This window comes from Protomyctophum bolini, assembly GCF_963924005.1.
Source record: "Protomyctophum bolini genome assembly, chromosome: 4".
In the NCBI taxonomy this organism is placed as follows: Eukaryota; Metazoa; Chordata; class Actinopteri; order Myctophiformes; family Myctophidae; genus Protomyctophum; species Protomyctophum bolini.
The window spans coordinates 43,439,271-43,461,770 of NC_137865.1; the positions used below are offsets into that span (position 1 = coordinate 43,439,271).

The following is a 22,500-nucleotide window of genomic DNA, read 5'->3' on the forward strand; positions in this document are numbered from 1 at the left end:
TGTACTTTTTCTCGAGTATACATTTTGAACAGAGTATTGTAACAGAATATTTCTACATTGCAGTATTTTAAGTTAAAAAAAGGTGAATACTTTTTCCACCACTGCTTCTTCTTATAGGCCGCAATATCTATAGGAGGAGAGAATTGTTGTTACTCGCCATGCTGTCATTGTCAGGTCTCTCTCTCTCTCTCTCTCTCTCTCTCTCTCTCTCTCTCTCTGTCTCTGTTTATATCAGTGGTTCCCAAAGTGGGGTCCGGGGACCTCCAGGGGTCCTTGAGGGAGTTCCAGGGGGGTCCCCATGCAGCTAAATGATAGTTTGGATCTAAATGGACCCTTATGGGTCTGTAACTCTGAGAGTGTACACACTCTCTGAGTTAAACCAACATTGATTTTACAATATAAATTGGGGTCTCAGAGATAGAAATGCCATTAAATCCGTAGCCTATTGCATATCAAACTGAGGGTCCTTGAAATTATAATGGTTGAGAATCACGGCTATTACCGTAAAAATGTTCTCTTACGGGGGTCCCTGGCATATATCGTTTCAAATGGGGGTCCGCGGGCTAATTAGTGTCAATTTGGGGGTCCTTGACGTGAAAACGTTTGGGAACCACTGCTCTGTCCTTACACATGTCTCCATCTCTTTGTGTGTCCTCTCTACACATGTCTCTGTATCTCTTTGTGTGTCCTCTCTACACATGTCTCCATCTCTTTGTGTGTCCTCTCTACACATGTCTCCATCTCTTTGTGTCTGTCCTCTCTACACATGTCTCTGTATCTCTTTGTGTGTCCTCTCTACACATGTCTCTGCATCTCTTTGTGTGTCCTCTCTACACATGTCTCTCCATCTCTTTGTGTCTGTCCTCTCTACACATGTCTCTGTATCTCTTTGTGTGTCCTCTCTACACATGTCTCTGCATCTCTTTGTGTGTCCTCTCTACACATGTCTCTGCATCTCTTTGTGTGTCCTCTCTACACATGTCTCCATCTCTTTGTGTGTCCTCTACACATGTCTCTGCATCTCTTTCTTGTCTTTCTGTCTCTCCCAAGGTTCAGCGTGTGTCCCTTCCGACCCATGCAGTGTCTCCTCAAGACCTTTATCAGGGAGACAGCTCTGCTCATTAAGGAGTTAATTTTCTCCCTCCTATCTCTGATTAGTATAGTCAACCTAAAGCACTGTGAATTCTTTAAATTTTCTTCCTTGTGTTATCAAAAAAAAAGGAGAAAAAAGGGAATGGGGGATATTTAATCGTTTAAGTACTCTTTCTGGGGAACTAGATTTCTCTCTCTCCCTCCCTCTCTCTCTCTCTCTCTCTCTCTCTCTCTCTCACCCACTCTCTCTCCCCTTTTCCCTCTTTTTTCCCCTTTTGCTCTTCCCAGCAATGTAAAGAAATCCTGCTGAAGCCCAGCTCAGTAATTCAGTTTTTAAAGCACGGAGGATGGGGGGCGAGGGGGGCGGGCGAGGGCGGGTTGGGGGTAGAGAGAGAGAGAGAGAGAGAGAGAGAGAGAGAGGGGAGGAAAAAAAAAAACGACTTGATGAAATTCCACTATCAGCTCCGAACCAATATGCAAAATATCTCGCTGGAAATCAAATAGCTATTATGTTTTCATTTCCACGTCGGCGTATTTGCTTAATGAAGAGGAGACAGATCAGACCGGCAGAGAGAGTCTGCAGGAGCCGATAACCGCCAACGGCTCCCAGCTATCCTCGCAGAGTGACGCTCCCAGTCACACAGAGAGAGAGGAGGGAGGGAGTTAACCCATTCTGACCTGAGATCAGATCCATACGAGGTTTCCACTGGACAACACACTGGTCTGATTAACCCATTCTGACCTGAGATCAGATTCTAAAAAAAATGTCAGTCGTTCTTCGATTTTTCAAAAAATAGCAGACCTACAAGCTCGTAGCGCGCCACTCGGTGGCGCGCTATGAGCTTGTAGATCTGCTATTTTTCAATAGCTAAAGCATAACATGATGCTATAACACCAAAATGGGTTCCCGTTCAGAATGGGTTAAAGAGGGAATGAGAGAGAGAGAGAGACAGAGAGAGAGAGAGGAAGGAGAGAAGCCAGTGATAGAGTAAGGAAAGAGAGGGATATCGGAATGGACAGAGGGGAATAAAGATTGGGGGGAGGGTGGGGTGGGGGGGTGCAAGACACAGGGAGGGGTGCAGCTAAGGAGGGGCAGAATGGAGAGATAATGATGGAGAGAGAGAGAGAGAGAGAGAGAGAGAGAGAGAGGGGGGGGAAAGAGAGCAAAGAAGAGATGGCAGAGAGAAATGAGGGATGATGTTTTTTTTTGTTTTGTTGAAAAGATGTTGGTGGGGAGAAAGGAGAGGGAGACTGACTGACTGTCTGGTGGAGAAAGTGATGCTTCTGAGATGTTTTCAGGAGCAGAGAACATGGGTCATGTTTTCAGGAGCAGAGAACATGGGTCATGTTTTCAGGAGCAGAGAACATGGGTCATGTTTTCAGGAGCAGAGAACATGGGTCATGTTTGCAGGAGCAGAGAACATACAGAACATGGGTCATGGCATATATTGTTGCCATCACACCGGCCCGATGTTTGAGGGTCCTGCTGTCATATATCCAGCCTGGTGGATTTGAGGTGCCCCCCCCCCCCCCCCCCCCCCCCCCCCTGTGTTCATGAATATCATTGGCATATTGTCATATCGTAATCGCTCATTATCATAAATATTCTAATCGCCCTTTTCGTACGATTTCGCTGATGGCTCTCTGACAGACACTTTCCTCTGTGCCGAGGAGGAGTTCTCTCTCTTCCGGGTGTTTGGCGGGCTGGAACATTCTTATCCGTCCCCTTCCATCTGCATATTTATTTCTGCTCCGGCTTTCCAGTCTGTGTCGAGTTGTTGCTGTTTCTCTTCCAGGCATGGCTGTGGTGGCCTGTTGGAATGAAGATGATGCTGTTGTGTTCCAAAAGCGTTCCCTGGGCATTCTGAGTTGTTCTAGAATGCCAATGTTGTATGTGTAAACTAAGCCTTGTTTATACTTTGTAGCACGCCCACAAATTTGTTTATATGTCTATAAATGCACCAAGTCTCTGTCTGTATACAGTATGTCTGTGTGTGTGTAATCCACGTAACTCGAGAACAGGCCCCACGGCTTCAAATTCGACACACACGTTCCACACCACAGCAGGGGCTGCAGTGCCCGGTGTCGGGTCGGTCGGACCCACGGTTGACCAGAACCGCCCCCAAAAAGGCCTCCGTCCGGGCTCTGGACCGGGCCCCTGCCCTGCAGCGTCCATATATGGAGCTGGCTGGCCTATTCTGACCTCATAACACTGGGCATAAAAGGGAGACAGACATAATATCTGCATGGGTATGGCATGCATTTCCAACTTGCATCGTTCCAAGTACAGTAGGCCAGTGCCCAACGGGCACCGCTGTTCTAGTATGACGTAGATTTTCCATTCATTGTCAATGGGAATTTAGTGTTTGTGTAAGACTAAAATCTACACTAATAGCTGAATATAGGAGGGGCTAGCGCCCCTAAAAAAAAGTAGAATAAATTAAGCATGACTGATATTGTAGTCACAGTGAGATATCGTCACGGCAGCTATAGCTATAGATGTCCCTTGGCAGCTATAGCTAGATGTCCCTTGGCAGCTATAGCTAGATGTCCCTTGGCAGCTATAGCCAGATGTCCCTTGGCAGCTATAGCCAGATGTCCCTTGGCAGCTATAGCTAGATGTCCCTTGGCAGCTATAGCCAGATGTCCCTTGGCAGCTATAGCTAGATGTCCCTTGGCAGCTATAGCTATGTAGATGTCCCTTCAACATGATGTTTGTCCAGTCATTATCTCACTCCTGGCCTGGCTTTGCAGTCTGATCATGTCAGCATGGTGAAACATGTCATATTGCTGCAGGATGTTTCATTTTGGCAGAGCAAGTCTCAAATGTTTCTTTACACTGTGTGTGCCTCTAATCTACGTTTATGGGTCGTCAGAATCTAGTACGTGGAAATCTAGTTATTGGAAGTCGTTACCACTCACTCTTTGAAGACCCAAACCCCAAAAACGATAGTGCAGTATTATAATAATCACACTTGTGTGAAGTGAGTGGGGTGCCCACTGTATATCGGCCACATGATGTCTTCCGTTGTCATTTAGTGCCCTACACAAACATTGAAGTCCATAGACTTGGCTGGAAAACGATTTACATCATAACTGCCCTCCCTAACCAGGAGAAATAATGTTGCTTGCTTACCTCGCTATGATTACGATAAAGTCGCTGGATAATCCCTCGCGCTCATATTTTAAACGAGCTTCATCTGGTCAAAACCACAGAGAGCTCCCTACAGTAGATTAGGAGATACGAGCCTTTCTTTCTGAGCGGTAAACAGGGAAGTGAATGGCAGCGCGCATGTGCCAACAGCAAAGAGTATGGTGCAGAAGGAGAGGCCAACCCCCCCCCCCAAAAAAGAAAAACGAATCTGAATATTTTCCCTCGTTTGAAATCAATGAAAATGTGCTATAGGACAAAAGCTCCTCAAAAATGGAATCCTGTGGATCTCTCCACATAGGAATGGCACCAATGTGGATCCAAAGTATTAAAACATGAAATGAGTTGAGGTACTGTCTGTGGGCTATAACGAGTGTTTGCGAGATTAGCTCTATTCTGGACACACAGACCGGCCCTCTTATAGACGGCTGGTCGTCAGACACGTTGTTAAAATGAGCGATGCTCGCATGCTGCTCATTCTGGAGACTATGGCTGCTCCTGAACACTAACTTGAGGCTGATTTATAGCGAGTCGTGTCGTACTCCCCATTTTGGTGCAAACTGTGTCTGACGTCACCTTTCCTCCTCTTGGGTCAGTCAAACAGGTTCATGTGGCCTTTCTGGTCCATCATCTGTTCTGTATGCGTTGGGTGTGAATATCTGTGTGTGGTGCATGCGATCAATAAGTCCTACAGGGACTTCAGGACAGCCCAAAATAAATCTATAATTTAGTCAGTATAAGCTGTAGAATTTGTTAGGTGCACCGATCTTAAAACATTCATGCTCTGAGGAGTAAATGGTGATTTCTTCACAGTATTCAATTTTTTTTAATTCTGTTTTAGTGGGTTTTATGAGCTAGATTAGAAGCCAAAATTGTTGTGCAAATAAATACTTGAAATAATTTACGTTGTGTGCACTGAATCTATATCTATATGAAAGTTAAACTTTTTTGCGGCTTTCGCCTTTATTTTATTTTCTTATAAAGGGATAGGTATACAGTAGGCCGACAGGAAATGGGGGGAGTGACACGCAGTAAAGGCCGTAGGGATCGGGAGTCGAACCCGCGGCACACTGCCAGACTGGATTACCAGCCAAGGTGGATCGGGAGTCGAACCCGCGGCACACTGCCAGACTGGATCACCAGCCAAGGTGGATCGGGAGTCGAACCCGCGGCACACTGCCAGACTGGATCACCAGCCAAGGTGGATCGGGAGTCGAACCCGCGGCACACTGCCAGACTGGATTACCAGCCAAGGTGGATCGGGAGTCGAACCCGCGGCACACTGCCAGACTGGATCACCAGCCAAGGTGGATCGGGAGTCGAACCCGCGGCACACTGCCAGACTGGATTACCAGCCAAGGTGGATCGGGAGTCGAACCCGCGGCACACTGCCAGACTGGATTACCAGCCAAGGTGGATCGGGAGTCGAACCCGCGGCACACTGCCAGACTGGATTACCAGCCAAGGTGGATCGGGAGTCGAACCCGCGGCACACTGCCAGACTGGATCACCAGCCAAGGTGGATCGGGAGTCGAACCCGCGGCACACTGCCAGACTGGATCACCAGCCAAGGTGGATCGGGAGTCGAACCCGCGGCACACTGCCAGACTGGATTACCAGCCAAGGTGGATCGGGAGTCGAACCCGCGGCACACTGCCAGACTGGATCACCAGCCAAGGTGGATCGGGAGTCGAACCCGCGGCACACTGCCAGACTGGATCACCAGCCAAGGTGGATCGGGAGTCGAACCCGCGGCACACTGCCAGACTGGATCACCAGCCAAGGTGCCCAGATGGCTACGGCAGCCGACAGGGCCAAGTTCAACTTTTTTAACGGAATTATGGAAATAAACCAACTTTTCCATGATATTCACATTTATTTTAAAGGTGCTGTAGTCGCTGTCGGTGGATACAGTTCTCTTTTTAGTTAATTTAAAAATGTATAAAAATAAAACAAAGACAACAGCCGAACAATACAGATACAAGCTCACAACACGCTCTTGTGCGACTCTCTTGTATGCAGGGCAAGTAGGGCATTGATTTACAAAAAGCATAAAACAATATGGAGATTTAATACATTTCTGCCTGACAGACAGCTCACACGAGGCTTCACGTTCAGGCCTTCAAAGTCGTATGAAAATATGAAAAGGTAGCAGATATCTGCCATCAATGAAAGTGCCACCAAAAAAAAGCCATATTACGACTTGAGAAGAAGAGACAAAAAGGAAGGAAAACAAAAGAGGAAAAGATGATGATGTTAGTTAGTGGTGAAACTGAAGCTGTTGTGGAGAGGAGAGGAGAGGAGAGGAGAGGAGAGGAGAGGAGAGGAGAGGAGAGGAGAGGAGAGGAGAGGAGAGGAGAGGAGAGGAGAGGAGAGGAGAGGAGAGGAGAGGAGGCAGAACAAAGTGTCAGAGCTGATGAAGGCACCACAGATAGACACTGTTTTATTAACTCACTGCGTCCACATCAAACCTGCACTAAGCAGCGTGCTGATTAGACACGGAGACAACACATCAAACCTGCATGCTCAACATGACTGATTAAACACACGCAAGCTGCTCCGCTCTCATGCTAATAACTCGTTACTGGGAAAAAAAGAAAAGGGAGAGAGGAGAGAGAAAGGAAAAAAAAGGCACACTTCTATCAGACAACAATCAGACTTGAGAGAGAAAGAAAATCCTTAAAAGGGGTATATTTAGACAGAGCAAATAAAGAGAGGGGGGACAGAGAGGAGAGGAGAGGAGAGGCTCTTTGGTATAGACGCTCTTGAAGGAGTAACGAAGCTACCTGACACGGAGTCACGCACTGGAGAGGAGCCACTTATTATTCACAGGAAAGAGAAAGACCCGCCGATGATTGAGTACTTTTTCAACTTTGTGTCACTTGACATGGGCCACTTAACACGGTTCAGCTGCTACTGTTGGAAGATATATAAATATATATACTGTACACGGTTTATGCACACGCGCAGTGTGTGTGACGCACGGTCGCACGCACGCACAAATATATTGGCTTCTGCAAAACGCCCACACAACGCGTGGGGGCCAGAGCAGTCTGCATTAAATGTGAATTCATGCGACTGAGATGGTTTTACCGGGCTATAACAATTAAGTGCTCCAACATAATCAGGATATTAAAAGGCAAACATTAAAAAAAAAAATAGCATCTGTGTAAACATCCTTTAATCTGAATGCCTCATAACGAAATTAGGATCACATCAAATCAATCAAAATATGGTGCTTTCAAAACAGAAATGTCAATCTTCAATACACTGCCTCGTGGCATTGAGGCAATCAGCCTGTGGCATTGCCCGGGAGTTATGGAAGCCCAGTAAAGTGTGCATTTTGTTTGGGAATCAAGGTCCAAGGGTTTGGAGGAAGACGCGTGAGGAACAGAATCTAAGCCACTTGAGGTCCAGTGTGAAATATCCACAGTCAGTCATGATTTGGCGTCCAGTGCAGGTGTTGGTACAAATCCAAGGTCACCGCAACAGTATACCAGAATGTTTTAGAGGTCATGATTTGATTCCTTCTGCTGAGGATCTGTACTATGGAGATGCAGATTTCATCTTCCAGCAGGACCTGGCCCCCCTGCCCCCTGCCCCCCTGCCCATACCACCAGAAGCACCACAACCTGGTTTGAGTTGATGCCCATGCCATCACAGTGCTTGGCCCGCCAACTCGCCAGACCTAAACCCCATTGAGAATCTATTTATTGTCAAGAGAAAAATGAGCGGCACCAGACCCAAAAACAAAGAAGAGCTGATGGCAAGCATCAATCAAGGAAACCTGACATCCATAACTCCCGGGCAGCGCCAAAGGCTGATTGCCTCAATGCCACCACAGCGTATCGAGGCAGTGATGAAGGCAAAGGGATTGAAGATTGACATTTCTGTACCTTAATTTGATTGATTTGATGTGATCCTAATTACAGATGAAAACATTCATGCTCATTCATTCACACTATAGTATTCTAATTTTTTAGAAATTCTGTTTTAGTGGGTTTTATGATCTGGAAGCCAAAAAGATAAACAAATAAATAAATAATTTACGTTGTAAATGCAACACACACAAACACACACACACACACACACACACACACACACACACATGATGACGTGCCTCACAAGACATACATAAATGTAGGTCTGCGTCTTCAATTATTTCCTCCCATCTTTTGAATTAGTTCAGTCCAGTTTCCTTATGGATATCACACAGAGAGAGGGAGCCCATGGTACAATTAATCTGGTGGTAACTTTTAAAAAGGGTAAATGAAGTAGAACGTGCCGTAGTTAGTTATCACACATGGCCCCTTTCGCTGCTATCCTTTCTGTCAACTATCCTGGAAAGAGACAGAGAGAGAGAAGGAAGGGAAGGGAAGGCAGCCACAGACTTATTTCTCCTTGGATAAAAGAGGAGAGAGAGAGAGAGAAGCTGGAGGAGCCGGAACTGTTTCCGCACCATTTGATGTCTCTGAAAGCAGCGATGCGGCGATTGATTCATTAACCCATTCTGGGCGGGAACCCCTGTTGCTGTTTCAAGCATTATGTTATACTTTAGCTATTGAAAAATAGCAGATCTACAAGCTCGTAGCGCGCCACCGAGTGGCACGCTACGAGCTTGTAGGTCTGCTCCGCTAAGTCGAAGAAATGTGGCGCAAATCTTTGAATATATATTTCAGAATTCAGAGCGAACATTTTTAACTAAAATATTGGCTTCTGGTGGGGTCCCTGGAACTACATATTTTGAGATGGGGGTCCGTGGCCCAATAGAGATAATTCTGGGGGTCCTTGACATGAAAAAGGTTGAGCACCACTGACATAGAAACATATTTTTCAGTCCAAAATGGGTTAAACCAGAACAGTAATGATGAGCAGAGAAATCATAATTCAAACTTACATTTTAAACACGAAATATAATTGGAATTTTATACAGAGAAGTCCCCTTTGTACAATTATGATTAAAGGAAAATTAATTGTATGAAAATGTCCTCGTAGATACTGGAAAATTAGATCTAGCAATGCTCAGTGCGACACAGACCTAATTCTAAAAATATTGTGTACTGGATCGATCTTTTTTTCTCCCCCCTTCTGTACTTTTTTGTATTATTAAGGTCCAAATCTAGCTATGTTAATTTTATCTGAAATTAGAGTGAACCATGCAGGCGTGGAAGTTGAAATTAGCCTAAAGATGTTTCATTTACAAAGAGAGAAACACTTTGTCAGCCAGCGATTGTTTCCAAGCATTATCTCTGCCTGCTTTTAATTGCTTTGCAAGTGAAATTAACAGAATTAGAAAAATTGCCTCTCCCATTTTCGAACAAGGTTCTTTATTCACGGGTATTGTTGTGTGCTTTGTATAGATTATAGGCGTCTTTGTTCTAAGCATTGTAAATATATACGCCCCTAGTCACGGCTTTAGCGCCGCAGCAATCCCTCCCTATTCATCAAACTCCTGATGGAAATTCATTTACAACCTGTCCTGAGTTATGAGGGAGAAAGGCGTAAAAAAAAATAAAAAAATAAAAAAATCCTTGTTTTAGTCCCAGTGTTAATTTCACGTTGATGTAGTTGTTTAGAAGACCTTCGGTGGGTTGTCTGTTGTCTCATTATGTATGTGGGTTGTTTTCTCTGGTGGCGATCTGTGGCACATTAACCCATTTTGGCCTGACGTCGAAATTTAAAAAATGTCTTCTGAATCCTGACAGTTTTCTGAAAAACCTCATGTTTCTATGTCAGTGGTTCTCAAACTATTTCATGTCAAGGACCCCCAAAAATACATGTAATTGGCTGCCGACCCCCCCATCTGAAAATGTGTTGTTTCAGGGACCACCTCCCAGAAGCAAAGATTTGAGTTAAAAACGTTCGCTCTGAAAGAGTATATATTCAAGATTTGCACAATATTTTCACGATTTTTCAAAAATAGCAGACCTACAAGCTTGTAGATCTGTTATTTTCCAATAGCTAAAGTATAACATAATAATGCTTTAAAACACCAAAAGGCGTTCCCGCCCAAAATGAGTTAACCATTACTGTCTCACTCCTAGTTGGCCCTAATCCTCTTTAAAAATGAAATAGTTACCCTGATTGAATAAGTCCATCACTGTATCCCCATGGGAGTGGGCTCTGTGTCTCCAGAATGAACCGTGTCATCCAATGCAAATGAAACATAATGGATTCAGGATTTTGTAATTATGTGTGAGGTTTCATATGGCAGGCGTGACTCTGAAATACAACTGTGTTGAGATAAGGGGAGGGGGGAAAAAACAATAAAAACTATCCTTCTTGGTTACATGTATTCATATTGTCTTTAACCATACAACGGTTCAGGTTATTTGAGTTTATAATTTATTTGATTTTATTTATTATTGTTTGGTTTAATTATAATATTGTCAGGACTGAAGCACTGGACAGTTTTGTATTTTCTTTTTACCAATTTTACTTAAAGGCTAATTATGCGTTTGTCTTGTCATTTTAACCAGTTTTTAAAAAGTCATTAACTCGCTCTAGGATTTAAAAAATTATGTTATCTTCAAACGGGCTAAAATAGATCAAAAGTACTGTATAATTACTGTGGTCAGTGGGGATTATAAAACTGTAATTGATACGTATCAGCCCTGAGATAATCACTCCTTTAACTACAATTTTAGGTATATTGTAATTTGCCTGTCAAGTTCCCCCTTGGCTTTTGCTATTAATCTTCCAGATTATACCGTTCAGCGTACCAAATTGTTGAGACCATGTTTGAATGAGTCATATTATAAAAGAACAGGCATTTATCACTCGTGTTTATGATATTTTTCTCCCCCTATAATAAGTGGCTTTGTTGAACATTTTCAATATATTTATTCGTTTTTTTCTGTGGCCATTTACGGCATTTACAGCCATAAGGCTCTGGGGAGGACTATTACATTTGAATCCTGTTTTTTATCCAGGAACCCTAAAGCATTCTTTTTGTGATATTGTTGATCCCTGTCAAAGAGAGTCATTCATTAGCAATTAGGGATTTATTTCTCTTTGAATTGGCAACGATGCAGTAACACACCCATACACACACACACACACACACACACACACACACACACACACACACACACACACACACACACACACGCACATACACAAACACACACACATACACTTGTATAGATGTGTGGCTAAATATTATTATTGTCTTTCAGAATTATGGGCCAATTTGACCCATTTAACAACCCCAGACCTTTCACGTTGAAGCTGCGATAAAACAGGCAACATTTTACATTTCGCTGATGTAAAATAAGTCGCAGGCGGCTAACGTTCATCCGTGTTCCTCCTTTTCTTCCTGAAGGTTCCATCGGGGATCTAGATGGCGGTGAAGAAAACACAGCTGACGACATAAGCCTATCGGGAGAGGAGGGCGGAGCCTCGGATCCAGAGGACTCGGCGGAATGCGACAGCTCCAGCCCGCCGTCGTTCACAGCTCTGTACAACGAAGGTGAGGTGGAACCAGCTGTGTATTGATTAAGTATACTCGTCAATCGAAAGTCCAATCGGTTGACTGCCATTGACGAGTATACAAGCAGATCTACAAGCTACGAGCTTGTAGGTCTGCCATTTTTGAAAAATCGAAGAACGACTGCCATAGAAACAGAGCTTTTTCAGAAAACTGTCAGGATGTAGAAGACATTTGTAGAATCGTTCCCAGGTCTAAGTTCACGTTAGATCGTGCTCTTCGTCTCCAAGTTTCCAGGCTACCGCAAAAACGTGAAAAGTCTGCCTCCATCCGCCTCAATGTAATCAGAGTACTCTCTCTTCTCTACTGACGATCTCTCTCGCTATCTTTATACGTTTTCAATTGAATGCGAGCCAAATTGTCCCCCATGTGTCCCCCTCAGTGTCCCCCTCAGTGCCCATTCCGACCTGTCTTTTCCTCCTAAGAGGAGAGAATTAAGCCCTGGGTTTTAAAGGCCACAACAAGTCTTTGTTGTACAATGTCTTGGCAGGTGTGTTTATTTAAACGAAACCCCTCCGGCAAACATTTCCCCCTGGAAAATGTCAGTTAGTTCTCTGGAAGTACACAAAGATCATGTGAAACTCAGCATAAGGTCAGCATAAGAGGCCAAGTAGCAGTTTACAAAACTGGTACCGGGAAGGGAAGCGTTGCTCAGTAGAAACAATTGTGCAAACCATCGCCGGCTGATATCCAGTAATTGCCCTGCTTATTTCCCTGTCAAACAGTTGGGCAAGTGGTTATGGTCATGGAGTAGTACCATGGAAACAAAGATATGCTACAACAGTCATTTAGGTCATCAAGTAAATGACACTTCTAGCCCTATATTTTACGTCCATGCTAAACCCCTAATCCCTAAACTTCTTTGCCTTATTTTTTTTATTTTTTTTTACCATTTCGAAGAACATTTTTGAATAGTTCAACTAGCCAATCTACATCGACACGTTGAGAGCTTGTAGATTGGCTATTTTAACTATTACTACTCAAAATAGTAAAAAAGGCAAAGATGTTTAGGGATAAGCTTAGCATGATCGCAACTACAATTTACAATTTAGGCATTTAGCAGACGCTCTTAATCCAGAGTGACTTACATTAAGCAAGAACAAAAAGCATGGGGAATACATCACATAAAAACATTTATCATGAAACATGCGTAAGCTAAGAAAGTAACAGTGGAATATCTATAATGAAACTATACACATAAGCTATACATCTATACTACTTTATACATTATGTACTATGACGTGCTATGACTACATACAATGCACTTATGCTGTTTACATAACATGCTATAAGTCTGTATCAAATGATATTTAAGTCTACAGAATTGCTATCTAAGGGGGTGGGGTAAGTGCTATGGGCCATGATGGAGTCTGAAAAGGTGGGTTTTCAAACTACGGCGGAAGATTGGGAGTGAACTAGAGCCCCCTGTATCTAAACTACATCATTGAGTCGTTGACGAAAAGCCAGTGCGGGTGGAAAGACAGTATAATTATGCTTCCATGCTAGTAGGCTATATATTAACACAGATTACACTGTAGTCTAAATAGTTATATGTTTATATGGCGTAAAATTTAAATTATGATTGAAATCTTTCCAGTACTATACCTTGAATTGGATGCTATTGTCTGTGAGGGAATTATATTTGCGTATTAGCACTGCTGAGAATGTGTGTGGCGGGTTGTAAACCTGATGAATTGTGTATTGTGACTTATTGCGATATTTGCAGCGAATGACGAGCGTTCATTAATGACAGTTTAAGATAATCCTGATTAGCCTATTGCAAGATCTATTTGCTGGTTTCCTGGAATTCTCTCCTTAAATTGTCACCCATCAACAGACAAGACCAAGATTGAGTTTTCATGTCGTTACTGTCGCCACAATGTTTCAAACGTACACCTACTGTATAGTACACCATGTTGGCTTATTTATGGTGGACATTTTTGTCAAAATAAAATTTGGACATAATAATATGGCCAGAAACGCATAAAGAGCTATCCCCGAATGACCAGAACAGGTCGTTAACTCTGAGAGTGTACAAATGGAACCAAATGGACCCCGTAATCCATTTGGTTCCATTTGTACACTCTCAGAGTTAAGACAGTCCTTGCAAATAAAACATTTGAGAACCACTAGTACTAGTTGCATTAAGGAACATAGTGTCGTAGTAAATGTACAGTAAGTAAGTGTCATACATACAGTATCCTGAAGAAAACTTGGCATTCAGTAATTTGGGTACTACAGTATATGATCAAAGTGAGAACATTATAATGGCGTGTAAAAAATGAAGTCTTTGCCACGGACGGACACATTTGTACCGACTGATTGATGACCCCTTCTATAGTGGACTGTGATTAGTGATTATCACTGATTAGTGGGCGGCAGTGGGTCAGGGGTAGATTGGAGCCGGATGGGAACCAGTTTGAACCCGGGCTCCCCCAGAGTTAGTGTCCTTGAGCAAGACTCTGAACCCCTAATTCCTCCCGATGAGCAGGTTGGTGCCTTGCATGGTTTCCGCCGCCATCTTGTGTATGAATGTGTGCGTGAATGGGTGAAATGTATGGGTGAATGTATATGCACAATCTACTGTATATGTAAAGCGCCTTGGGTAATGGCACTATATAAAAATGCGGCCATTTAAACTTGTCCATTTACCATTTGATTATGAATATGTGGATGTACCGTATAGCTTCCCCACATGTAGAACTCATGTCTTTGTGTCTAAAGCCAAACCCCCCCCCCCCCCCCAACCCAATCCAACCGCTTCAATCTTGGCTCCAGCGAATCTGCCCCCTCGTGCGCCCCCTCTTATCCTGAGCCCCTCCTCTCGTTCCGCGTGATAGTGGAGTGTTCAGTCATATTCTTTTGAGTTATTCAAGATTTCACTACCTTCTTTTTTTTAATCTAAAAAAAATTCCTCCTGCTCTTGTGAAATTTAGGGGCTGGGAGCGATAAGCGTCTGCTGGTTGGGCTTGGGTTAGATAAACCCATGGAAATTCTGTCAGGTGTTAATCGAGACTAGATTAGAGATTACCCTGGCGTGTGTGTGTGTGTGTGTGTGTGTGTGTGTGTGTGTGTGTGTGTGTGTGTAAAGATGGCAGAGTTCTGCGAGACAGTGTGTGATTGTGAGTGTTTGTATGTTGATTGCAATTGGAAGATAAACAGACAAGCCAACTGTTTCTTTCACGTCTCTTCTCTCTCTCTCTCTTTGTCTCTCTTCACCCCTCGCTTCTCCTCACCTCACCTCACGGCGGACTATAAGCCAATCGTCAGTGGCGCAAAGTACATTTACTTTAAGTAAAGTACTTATAAGTGCCGTTTTTAAGGTATTCGTAATTCCACTATACATCTCGGGATCAAAATGTTGTACTTTTTACTCCACTACATTTATTTGAAAACTTTACGTTACTGTAGTTACTTTTTAGATAATGATTATTATTACAAAACATTATTAACATTAAAACGTCATTATTACGAAACATTAAAGATTTGTTTTTGATATAGCCACAGTGAAGACGGACAGGAAAGCAAAACAATACATTAACCTCTTCAACCCTATATACATTTGGGCCATTTGAAAATAGCCGATATACACAATGAGCTTGTAGATCTGCTATTTTCAAAAGATTTGTGTACATTTGAAACATTAAATATATACCGGTACCTTTTGCTACGAATACTTTTGTACTTTTACTCCAGTATAGGCCTACATATTTAATTCCGGACTTTTACTCGTAACAGAGTAATTCTAGTAAATTGATACATTTACTTAAGTAAAACATTTGAGTATACTTTTGCTGTTGATTGACTTATTTCTCTCTCTCTCTCTCTCTCTCTCTCTCTCTCTCCCTGTGTCCTGCATGCTCTCTCACCCTTGTCCTCTCTCTCTCTCTTCCCGGGGTTCCTCGGTTGCCCGGCGCTGCCCATTATCAGCTCTCTGTAAATCAGCCGTGTTTGACGAAGCTGCTCTTTCAACCTGGGATCAATACCAGGTCTTTATCAGGCCAGAGCTGGCTAATAAAGGCAGGGCCTCTTATCCACCATCTGGGGGAGAGAGAGAGAGAGAGAGAGAGAGAGAGAGAGAGTGTTACTGTGTGTGTGTGTGTGTGTGTGTGTGTGTGTGTGTGTGTGTGTGTGTGTGTGTGTGTGTGTGTGTGTGTGTGTGTGTGTGTGTGTGTTACTGTGTGTGTGTGTGTGTGTGTGTGTGTGTGTGAGAAAAACATGTGTGATAACCACACCGATAACTTTCGAGAGGGAAAAAACGCCATTCTCCCAGTAACCGGACCAACCAAGCACTCTGTTGTTCTCTCTATAAACCTCTACCACACACACACACACACACACACACACACACACACACACACACACACACACACACACACACACACACACACACACACACACACACACACACACCTCCCCCAATGCGATAGAGAGAGCAAATATATTAGTTCACACACTGATACAATAGGTTGACACACAGATAGACACTCGGAGAGAGAGAGGGAGGGGGAGGGAGATAGAGAGAGAGAGAGGGGGAGAGAAACACAGGTTTACCATTGGCCCAGGTTGATGCGGGATCTGATTCAGTAAGTCTTACTGCGTATAGTGCAGGTGTGTCACATTCTTCTCCTTCGTTGTGGTTTCTTTGCCGCAGGCGTTACAATAAAGTATGTTCTTTTTTCCCCCCTCCTAATTAGGCTTGTTAATTAACTCATTCACCGCCAATATCATTGATTACACGTCACAACTCTGTTCTGCCAGCACCTGTAATGACTCCAGTTCCGGTGCGATGAAAGAAATCCAGGAAAAAAAAAACCCGGAAGTGAGTAGTTCGCTGGCTTCTGCCGTCTATGGGAACGGAGTTTTTAGAATCATAATATCTCGGATTCTTCTTCCAGGCTGCGTTTTTTTATCTAAACAATCTTTATTCGCGGATCATTTCTATAAGCGATATGATCGCTGGTTACAAAATGTATGTTTTCGCCGAATTAAATAACATTCGCGTCACCATCAACAGCCAATTATAACCACACATATACTGTACCATGCATATACCACTTTAGGTCCAGCCGACCTCAGTACGTGTGCGCTCTGCTTGCGCAAGTAATTACTATAATGATGCTGTGAAGGTTTTTAATTATTTATAAACGATTTTGGAAGCTAGATTGGTTACGTCATCATCAACAGTCAATAAAGGACCACTATTCTGACCCCTGCCTACTTTTACATGCCCCCTACTGATCTTATCATAATAGGCTATACTTAGACATATCAGTGATGGGCGTAACTAAGATATGAGACATATCTTAGTTATGTCACCATCAATGGCCAATTAGGGACATGCATACCATACCATACATACATACCACTTATTTTTTTTACCTTATACCTACCTACCTTGAGGCGTACCTTAGTTACCACTTTTTTTTTGAGGGGCGCTATAGCCCCTCCTGGTTTAAGGTTTGTTTTTAGTTCAATGTTTGCTTAATAAACGCCATTGACAATGAAGGGAAAACGTACGTCATTTTTGTAACTCATTACGTCATATTGTCTCTTTATTGTTAATGGCATATAATGTTTGCTTTGGCATCGTTTGTTTTACATCACCATTACATTGGCTAATCAACATGAGTTAGACTTTAATATATTAGCTCCCCTCACTTCACACAGGTGTGATTTTTGACATTATACCTACAAGCGTACCTTGGTTACGTCACCGTCAACAGCCGATAAGGGACCACCGTTCTTAACCACATAATTATATAAATACGTGTGTGTATGCATACGTTACCAAGTAATAAATATAAGCAGCGATAAGATGTGGCCAAGCCATATATAAAGTTGGAGACTGTAGATGACGTCACTTTTTTTCTTAACGCTGATTGGCTGAAGGAGTTGTCTGTCAACACTGTAGTCCCTGCACAGCCAACCATGCACTAGCAGGGTCCAGACGCCACACACATGAATGGAAATGCGATTTCAAGGGGGAGTGGTTAACCCATTCTGACCGGGCACCCATTTTGGTGTTGGCATCATGTCATGCTTTAGCTATTGAAAAATAGCAGATCTACAAGCTCATAGCGCGCCACCGAGTGGCGCGCTACGAGCTTGTAGGTCTGCTATTTTTGAAAAATCTAAAGAACGACTGACATTTTTAGAATCTGATCTCAGGTCAGAATGTGCTAATCAGACCAGTGTGTGTCCAGTGGAAACCTCGTATGAATCTGATCTCAGGTCAGAATGGGTTAACTCCGACATCATTCGTCAGGAGTGGATCGAGTGGATCACGTCCAATCGTATAAGTGGGAGGAGATCTAAAGGTCATGCGGCCATTTGACGAATGACTGTGAGCTTCAGATCCCGACCGTTTCCCATGAGCCTCTACCATAATATTGCCGAATTTCGTGGAAAGCGACATGCAGCACAGAACTGCCAGAACTAGAAAAAAGTGGTGGTGGAAGAAAAAAAATCTGTAGAAAAACAATAGGGGCCTTAATCGCTACCCCTCCCCAAATAAAAAATTATAATACATTACACAGTGGCGTGCACAGACATTTAGAGGGGCAGGTGCTCAAGTGAAAAAAAAGGGCACCTTGTGCAGCGCGTGGAACCGGCCGGTTACCTTTAATAGTGTGAGATTTATAGATTTTGGTGCCTAAATAATATATCAGAAGCTTTTCATCAAGAATTGATCAATGTCACCATGGTTCACATACTGTACAGTGTGTACACTGAACAAAAAAAAAAATCTCCAAAAAGGGCACATTTGTCCAGAGGGAAAAGGTGCTCTAGCACCCTCTAGTGTCTATCTGTGCACGCCATTGACATTGCAACTTGGAGCACAGTTGGAACGTCCGTATAGGGGGGTTAGGTTACGATGCTGAAATCAAGGCGTAGGGTAAAGAGTAAGCTGAAAACACACAGAGGCCTGTAGAAGTTAGGAGTGGAGATTGTTGGGTGACTTTGCCCTGCAGGTGTGACAGGGGAAGTTCTGCTTATCAGATTGATGGAGACTGTCTCACCATGGGGAGGGGGGGAGGGAGGGGGGCGGTAGAAAAGTGTCTGTCTACTCCTCCTGATACCTGCCTCCCTGTCTGAGATGATATGGGAGATAATATTGATAATATTAAACGCAATAACTGTGTCTCCACCTTCCCTCCCTCGCCTCAGCCCCTGCAGGATAAAATCAATGTGCCATTCAATGTGATTTATAGCTGAAAATAATGGCACTGTTTAGGGCAGGGAGGGGCGTGTGTGTGTGTGTGTGTGTGTGTGTGTGTGTGTGTGTGTGTGTGTGCGCTTTAGTGTGCCCACAGTATGTTACTGTGTACCCTTTTGAGATGTGCGCGTGTGTGTGTGACTGTGCGTGCGTGCATGTGTGTGTGTGAGAGAGGTTGATGGGTAGATATGATGTAAAGATGGATGGTGTGTGCACATGGGATAATTGTGTCAGGTTCTGTGTGTGTGTGCGTGTGTGTGTGTGTGTTGACGCGCGCACTGTGGTGTGTGTTGATTTATTTGACGATGCAGATGCGATCTCTTAACTGTTACATTAATAACAGCGAGTGTGAGGGCGTCACGTGGTCCTGCGACGTTTATGGCTGGTATTGATCGGGCGTTATCGCTGTTTATCGAAGCGGGAATGCAAGGGTAAACACGGCCTTTGTGCACACAGCTGAGGTGTTATCGGGGAGGTGGGGTGATGACGGCGGGGCGGGATTTGGGGACGGGGGAGAGAGAGAGAGAGAGAGAGTCAGGCGATGGCAAGAGAAGGAAGTAGAGCCGAGAGAGAAGTTGGTAGGTGGAGGGCATTGATTGGGTCTTTGTTCCTCAGTGCTATTGTGGGAGGCCTGGAACAAGTATTATAGAGAAAGTGACTAGAATGGAGAGAAAGAGAGGTTTGAAAGGAAGTGCTTTAACTGGTGGAAGAACAACTACTGTATATGGGGAGGGAAGAAAATGCCTGTAATTTATCAAACATATACTGTACGGTATGCCAGTTTGTGGACACCTTTATCCAAGGGGGCCTTTTTTACACGCAATGAATGCGGCCATTGTTAGCAGATGGTACCCGTGGGAATGACAGGCCTAACCTCAACACGGTTTATTTTTTGACGGTACGAACCGACTAACCCTGCCAGACAGTGCTATATACGTAGGGACCACGTTCTAACCGACTAACCCTGCCAGACAGTGCTGTATAGGGATCACGTTCTAACCGACTAACCCTGCCAGACAGTGCTGTATAGGGATCACGTTCTAACCGACTAACCCTGCCAGACAGTGCTCTATAGGGATCACGTTCTAACCGACTAACCCTGCCAGACAGTGCTGTATAGGGATCACGTTCTAACCGACTAACCCTGCCAGACAGTGCTGTATATAGGGATCACGTTCTAACCATATTTGCACGACCTATAGAAATTATATCTGATCTTCAAGCTCGCCGAGCGTGTCGTACGCTGTCTTTTTCCGTCACTGCAGCTCTCCATGTCAAGCAATATGTTGTGTTTCAATTCCTGGATTTCCTGGTCCGATTTACTGAGAATAGATCAGGGCGTTGTCAATATGTCCGTCCGTACGCGGACACTTGTCTGTCAAGACTTGATCTTGTCTGTGTGGGGAATTTAACATTTTCTTTTTTTTGCACACCATTATAATGTTCTCATCTTGATCATAAGACCCAATTACTGAATGTTCAGTCTCCGGGTTGTCTCTACAGATTATGTATGACGGACTAATATGACATAATGGGAATCCAGCAATCAAATGGAATATACATGTTAGCCAAATATACAGGCTTTTAAAACCTGTTTTGTTTTTACAGGGACCCCAACAGCGCCGCTCTCCACTTTTCCTTGTTCAAACTCAAGCAGTCTCTTTTATAATCTTATATAAATGATGTTTCTGCTACAATATTATTGTCCAGTCATTTTGCATGCGTGGCGACGACCTCCTGAAATAGAGGGTTTATAAGCCGGTTTAAACAACAGCATAAACAGAGATAATGCTCTCCATGGGCTTCAACCCTTATTCTCTTGTAAGCCAGTTCCATGTTGTCAGTAACTCCCCAACCCTTGCCCAGATGGCTGAGATTGTGACGTTAAGGTTAACTGCAGGACACGACAGAGATCCTGGGCGGAGATAGAGTTCCTGTGATGTAACTATTAATCTGATCCAACTTATCATTAGTCACACTAATGGACAGACTCATCAGGGATGATGAACCGGGCCGGTATCGACGGGCCACAGAGAGACAAAGTTCAGAGTCCACCACGTCGGTATACACGCGCGCACGCACAGACGCACTGCAGGTCCACGCGCAATCTACACGTATTATTCTCATTATGCCCACACACACACACACACACACACACACAGACACACCCACGTGCACAGACACACCTATACCTACAGCAGCGCACACACTCACAAAGGCACACGCACACATATCATGGACACACACAGACACACAAACATAACGTAACAAATACGTCCACGCACACACGCACACACACACACACACGCACACACACACACACACACACACACGCACACACAGATCTCTTTGATCAGGCAGCATAGGAGGCTCTGTAATCATCCTGATCAATGCCAGTGATATCGATGCCACTGATTAGAGGAGAGAACACAGCCGGGCTCTGTCTTTGTTGAAGGTGACAGGAGTAGATGAGAGGAGGGACACGAGATGCGGAGATTAGGACAGAGAGACACAGACACAGACAAAGAGTATGGGAGAGAGAGACACGCACGCGCACACACACACAGTCACACACACACACACACACACACACACACACACACACACACACACACACACAGACCAACGCACAGACACACAGAGGAGCAGGTGTCGATTAAAGGAGAGCGAGTGAATGAGACAGACAGACGGAAGGACCAAAAGAGGAAAGAAACAGAACGAGGGACAACACATACAAAGAGAGAGAGAGAGAGTTGGGACATTGTTTCTGACGAGTCTTTCTTCTATCCGGCGTTGCGACGAGAATCAAAGGGTCCATCTCTGGCTGCTGGAGGTGTTGTGTTACACAGCCCAGCTACGGGAGCGTTTTCACCACAGTCTTTGATCAACAGACAGGAACGGCCACTGCCCAGGCGCACGCACGCACTCACACACGCACACACGCAAACATTTACCCCACGTGTTCGCACATCGTGCTGTGCGAATGCACACGTGCACGCACAGACACACAAACACACACACACACACACACACACACACACACACACACATGAGTCACTTCCTTCTATGCAGGTGGCCATTACACCAACGTGTTTAGTAGGGGTGGGACGATTCACTTACCTCCCGATACGATATTGATATCTAGAATTAGATTTTTATTGCGATTCTTAATTATTAATTATATTGTGATTCTGTGATTCAACGATTGTGGCATCACATTTTTCCCCCTCAACGCTTTTTATACTAGAACATTTTAAAACAATCATAAACAAGATAAACCATGACAAGTTGACTAGTCAGTCAGTCTTTTTTACATGAATGAATGAATGAACGAATGAATGAATACACTTTTGTGGCAGTAAAAATCACGATATTTGAGTGAATCGATTATTTTTTGTTTATAGTTATCCCTGCTTATGTATTGCTTCTCCTCGTCTGTCCAGAGCCACGCGCACAGACCACACACACAGAGCCCCCGGACCCCCCAGGGGGCCGGGCCTCTGATGCAGAACACATGGAGGAGGACGAGGAGGACGAGGACGAGGGTCC

General features: G+C 44.1%; 1 protein-coding gene across 1 annotated transcript in view; it reads left to right on the top strand.

Moving 5' to 3' along the window:
- zfpm1 (zinc finger protein, FOG family member 1) overlaps positions 1 to 22,500 on the top strand; it is a 113,723-nt gene that overhangs the window by 37,743 nt on the left and 53,480 nt on the right. The window contains exons 2-3 of the mRNA XM_080762247.1: positions 11,568 to 11,714; positions 22,395 to 22,500. The exon at positions 22,395 to 22,500 is cut by the window's right edge and continues 71 nt beyond it. Of these exons, the coding sequence (XP_080618373.1) occupies positions 11,568 to 11,714; positions 22,395 to 22,500 (253 nt within the window). The remainder of the gene's footprint in view (positions 1 to 11,567; positions 11,715 to 22,394) is intronic.